The sequence below is a fragment of the Dendrobates tinctorius genome, unplaced genomic scaffold (genome assembly GCF_039654945.1).
Source record: "Dendrobates tinctorius isolate UK_male_01 unplaced genomic scaffold, ASM3965494v1 ptg000022l, whole genome shotgun sequence".
Lineage (NCBI taxonomy): Eukaryota > Metazoa > Chordata > Amphibia > Anura > Dendrobatidae > Dendrobates > Dendrobates tinctorius.
The window spans coordinates 108191414-108197413 of record NW_027361690.1 but is presented as its reverse complement, the minus strand read 5'-3'; the positions used below and the strand labels follow the sequence as shown (position 1 = coordinate 108197413).

Genomic DNA, 6000 nt, shown 5'->3' with positions numbered 1-6000 from the left:
TCGATGTCTTTGTATATGGGTTTTAGTACTTAATTCCTACAATCTGTTAACAAAATTATGTCTCTTCCTGGCTTCAGAGCTTCTTAGCTTAGCGTGCTTTCGGTTCAGATATACCTCCATGTAGCCCTCACAGATTTAGCATTGGACAGCTGCTGGCTTCAGCACCCTAAAGCACTAAATGGAGGTTTCAGCACAGAACATCTCCCTATCTAGAGCGCAGAGCTGGAAAGGCCAATCGCAGCATCTAATGGCTATTTAGAAATTAGTCCTATCAAGTGCACATTGAAATGTACTTAAAGTGTGTTTGTGTACATATCTATATATATAACATACATAGTAACATAGTTATTAAGGTTGAAGGAAGACTTTAAATCCATCTAGTTCAACCCATATTCTATCCTAACCTGTCCTAACATGTTGATCTAGAGGATGGCAAAAAAACCCATGTGGCATATATATATAGTAATACAACAATCATTCTGTGTAACAGAATAGCACAGTAATGCAAAGCGTCTCCTAGTGCAATGCTTCTAATGCAGCTCTCTAGATGCTGACAAAAGTCAGCCAGCAAAGACACATATTCTACTCTATGGACAGCAGCAATCCTTCAAGACACACCCGCCACACAGCTTCAAAGCGCCTATTGGCTGAAGGCAAGGGCATAGATCATTAAATATTCAACAGCTTCTTGTGGTCTGTGGCGGAGAATGCTGAAGCTTGGCAATGCTGCCAAGGGAAGCGAAGAGGAGGGAGGTATACTACGAGAATTGTCTGAGCCAGCGCAATATCCAATCCTTAGGAGTATGGCTTGCAGAATAGAACTGTAGGCAGTCAAACTAGTAAGAAAAACATCGCAAAGAAAATACTAATGTTTCTGTGTCCAAGAGGAACCAAGAATTATCAGCACAAGACGCCTCCAGCATAGCAAAGAACTAATAAACCTATCCATAGGTGATGAAGAAATGCAGCACTACGAGCAAAGTACAGCACCGATAACTGAGGAGGCAGTGAAAATGTAACACTTGGTATTGATGGCACTGGAATATTTCGAGAGTTCCTTGGCCAGCAGCAATCAACCAGACCAATAAAGGCTCTACAGGGACAGTGGTGTCTCTCTTGGTCATCGTATCGGAGGAGTGTAACTCTCCTTGTGTCGAATTTATCAGACTGTTGGATAAACGATCTATCGTTCATTAGATTCGTCCAACTCTTTGCGTTTAGAACGAATCTACGCCAGCAATGTTTGCCATAGTGCACATACGGGATCACATAAAGGAAGAGAAAGAAAAATCCAGATGTGTACAGAAAGAATGACTCAAGTGATCCTGGAAAACACGTATTGCAAACAGACTGAGCAAGGGATAATCGCATGCTTGTTCTGAGAACTGCTTTCATCCATCCTACACCCAGCTCTGAAATGCTTTCAGCTGAACAATTGCCCAGCTATGTGCTCGCTGAATGAAGTGTATACTATAAGACGACTGCAGCATTCTGGTGTTTGAGATCCCATACTAAGGCTGCAGCGTTCCAGAGACTGGGGATAAAGAAGACTGGAGATGGCTGATGGTGACCTGTGATGAGGATGGAGACAGAGCCTCGACATTCCCTGACTTACCTGATACTCCTTTTAGCTGTAGGATTGTACTCAACAGGAGCTGCACAAAGAGGTACACATTGATCTAAGTCCATCATCAGGTGTCTTTGGTTGTGAAGGGGCATGCAGTAATGCATCATTTCAATACGCTATGTTGGATCTGCTTGTGTGTCTGTCGGAATATGCATCCCTATGTGTGATGACTACATGACTTATGAGCATGCAGCAGACATTGACTAAGCAGCCTTATGATAGAGACGTATATGTAAAGCTTGTTGGCATGGATTTGGGAAGGTGTGTGCAGCAATGCCATGCTAACGCTGAGGCTGCACATATACTGTCCGCAGTCAGATGCTACTTGTGGCTAACAGCGATTAGATGAATGTGCAGCACAAGGCTGTGGATCTGTACTGCAGTTTATCTGCTTCTTCCTACCACCCTCTGCACAAAGAGTTAAACGCTTTGTGCGAACCGCTTTCCCCCTGATCTACCTAAGGCCATATTTAATTTCTACTTAGGCCACGGGGGGAGTCAAAGCAATAAGACCCAGTTATGTGTGATAACCGATATTAAGCAATTCATATATGAACCCAAGGCTAACGAGTTGCAGGCTTGACTAGTTCAATTTGTGTGAAACATGTGTGGGAAGACGAGGCTCCGTGCACACATTATACAAGGTGCTGTAAGGACTTGGAGGGATTCAGGTGGCTGCAAGAAGTGTAAAGTGGACCCCAGGAATTAGTAATCTATAAAAATATGGTGGATTTATACATGTAGGATTCCATAGTGTATCTGCAGGTTATAGGTCAGGTTATGTCTGCTCTCACCGAAACCAATCGGAAAGCTGTTTCCATCGTAAGTGCCAAATGTTCAGCAGAAATGGATGAGAATATATGATGGGGCATAATCAGGAGGGACAGATCATTGTGATGATATATATTGTGGGGTGCGGAGACTGAGCGGGAAACAACTCTACTTTCCTCATGGTATGGACGGTTCATGGTGTAGAAATAAATCATGGTTTGCTTTACAGTAAAGGAGAACTTTCTCCAGGGGTAGGATGATTGCATTGCAAGTCTCATTATATGAACTAAATCGCTTCCAGAGCCACAGGTTTGCTCTGATCCCAAAAAACACAAAGAAATCATCTAAAAAAAAGTACAAGGAGGGCCTGGACGACTTTCTTGGAAAATATGATATTACAGATTATGGGTAGACTTTTGTGAAGGGATGATGATCCAGGGAACAAATATGATTGCTGGGTGTGGCATTGGGAAGACATTTGTCCACTAATATGGGGCAACTAGCATCTGTCTCATGGGGCTTTTGTCTTCTTCTGGATCAACATGTTAGAACATAGGTTCAACTCGATGGACTTTTGTCTACTTTCAACCCTCAATAAAGCCTATGTATGGAAACAATAACATTGTTGTCAGGAAAATAGGTGTGTTTTGCTGCCCCCAAAATGGAGTAGATGTTATTGAGTTTACGCTAAGCTGTTGTCAGTCATTTCATTATAAAGGAAGACATGACTGAACTAAACTTTAGCACTGATGGAAGAGCAGTGCCAAGTCTATCAGGCATTACACCATTTAGACTGTGTGTCCCCTACTGGATCCAGTCTAGTCTGGACATCTTGCTGATTGCTGCAGTTCTTCCACGCATCTATTGCCACACAGTTTTCTTTGAAAGGTGAAGTTCAGAGAACTACATTTCTGACCCCCTGGGAATTTTGACATTTCAATGTTCAGTCTTGGTTATTGTGTCAGCTTTCAGGTGGTTTCTTAACGAAAAAAAAGAAAAAAAACTAAGGTGTAGTCTAGACCTATATTTCTGTCTGGTGACAAGGGTCATAGAATGTGAAATTCAAAGTATATCATGGAGCTGAAAGAGAGAAAAAATAGGAGACAAATATCACTGGTTAAAATAAAGTGCAAGTTCCTCATCTCTAACCTTATCATCCCATCTATCACATATGATTCCAACGTGATAGATATCCAGGAGGTGTTTTCTGGAAGAGCTCATCTATGTGACATGTGTTCACAGAGTTCTGCCAGTTATAAAAATAAGCTAGACACTTTCTATTACTAGACTTCATGCTTTACAGATCAAGGAGCCTCTTTAGTCTTTGTGGCAAGTGATCTACTAGTATTTCCTTCAGACATAGAAAACAAAAAGACGCAAAACTGTACATGTTGAACCATGTGTATTTACAGAGATGGAGTCAGACTAGGTTTAGCTTAGTATTGTAACAGAAAATCTGCTGTCAAGAGTTCATAGCAACTATTAGTCCCATATTGACTCAACATCAACCAACACGTGATGCCACGTCTGATCCAAAGATGGATAAAATAGTGTACTACTGTCTTGTCCTTACTTTACTTTGATAAAATCGGGTTGCTTTATATGCATCATTATTTTTCATATTTATTTTGTATATAATTATTTTCTTCCTATATATACTATGTGTGTATATATATATATATAAATATACACACGCACAATACATATTATATTTTCTAGATAATTGTTTTTGTTTTCTTAATATCTTGAAATTTCTTTATAGATTTAATATAATGGTTTTACGGAATTTGCTATGTTATTATAATATAACTATATCGCCATAGTTATGGTAGATAGAATAAATTTCACTGGTTCGATCTTTACTGAAAATCGGAGCAATTCCAACATTAGAAACCAGAAGTTTTTCAGTCTTCGCTCCCCGATACAAATGCTTTAGCAGGTTGATTCTTCACATTTTTTGGAGAATCAACAGAGAAGAGTGTATTTATTTTATTCTTCCCTGCTTTCTTTAATCTGAAAATGAAAAAAAAAAAAAAAATTGTTGATTCAACTTTTTTTTTTCCCCTTCAAACAAAGACAGTAAGAGGTGAACTGAAGCAAACAGCAGGTGCTACGCGAAAGACGCTGTCAGACAGAGGAGGGCAGCACTGGGTAGTTGTTACAAGGTAATGTCATGTACATATTGCAGGGCCGTGTATACATGGGAGAATAATACTGTACAGCACATTTGTAGGATGAGATTTTTTTTTATGACCTTTAATTGCTGACTGCAATTTTTTTTTTTTTTTTTTGCTTTATTATTGATATTTGATGTCAGCTGATTCGGCATTATATAGATGAGTTTACTAACTGTGTTTTACAGAATTTTTTTCTGTTATATAACATCTAAAGATAAATCTGATGCCATCCATCCAGCCTGGTAGTACTCAATATGTTTACTCATAAAGGATAACTAATTTTTCACTTAGTAGTTGGTCAGCATTAGTTAAGGGGTTTTATGGTGATTTACTATATGCGATGACGTGTGAACACATTAAATGTGTCCACGGTGGGATCAGAAGCCTCATTTTTAGTAGGTTGTGAAATACATACTGTAAGGTCAGTGGTTAGCACTGCACCCTTGCAGCGCTGGGGTTTTGGGCTCATATCCCACCAAGGACAACATCTGCAAGGAGCTTGTATGTTCTCCCCGTGTTTCCGTGGGTTTCCTCCAGGCTCTCCGGTTTCCTCCCACACTCCAAAGACCTACTGATAGGGAATCTAGATTGTGACCCTCAATGGGGACAGAGATGTCTGTAAAGCGCTGCGGAATATGATGGCGCTATATAAGTAATGCATAATAAAGAAATAAGACAATCTATATATTGCACGTTCGCACCAACAGGGCTGAAAATGATCCGATAATTTAACCAATGAAAAGGGTAGATATCAGTAACTATCCGAGAACTTCACACATTGAGCATTGCAAGGGTTAAACAGGAGCGATCCTATTTACACGTGCGCTGTCCTTCATATTGTCTTTTTGTCAAAATGGTATCAAATGAACAAGGGGCATAAGTATGGTGAAGGAAAGGTCGGAGATCCTGGAGCCTACTCTAGATGAGGGCCATGCAACAGGTCTTTCTAAAAATGACCCATCTGCATCTTTAGGGTGATGCAATAAAAAGAACGCCTCGGGGTGTATGATCCTATAGTGACCTTACAAGCTACGACATATATCAGCTAATGTGGGTGGATCAGTGATCCCAATAAATGCAGTAAATGGCAGACAAGCAAGATGTCGGGATTACGGCACATCACAGGAGCGCAATCATGTAATCACCTGGAATGTACACGGAGTCATGTTAGTCTCAGGTGGGAGAAATGTCTGCAGGATTGAGGCTGCTTTCATCAGACAGCCACATACTCGGGGACTGGGATCTGTGATCCTGCACCCCATGCTGTGTTCTGTCAGGAGCCCTGCAGGAGCATCTACTATACGTGTTCACTACTCCCCATCCAAGTGTCTGAGCCGGCCCTTTATACCCTATGTGTGATAGACACAGCAGGGCTACTTCTTGCTTTATGACAACAGATATTGCTGTACCTTTAATGAATAGTTT

General features: G+C 40.6%; 1 protein-coding gene across 3 annotated transcripts in view; it reads left to right on the top strand.

Annotated features, from left to right (window-relative positions):
- Positions 1 to 681: 681 nt before the first annotated feature.
- UNC5D (unc-5 netrin receptor D) overlaps positions 682 to 6000 on the top strand; it is a 941164-nt gene continuing 935845 nt past the window's right edge. For 2 of the 3 annotated variants that reach the window (XM_073569040.1, XM_073569041.1), the window contains exon 1: positions 683 to 1667. In XM_073569040.1, the coding sequence (XP_073425141.1) occupies positions 1577 to 1667 (91 nt within the window). In that variant the 5' untranslated portion in view covers positions 683 to 1576. Of the gene's footprint in view, positions 1668 to 6000 lie in introns of all 3 variants that reach the window. The other variant, XM_073569039.1, reaches the window with a different exon arrangement.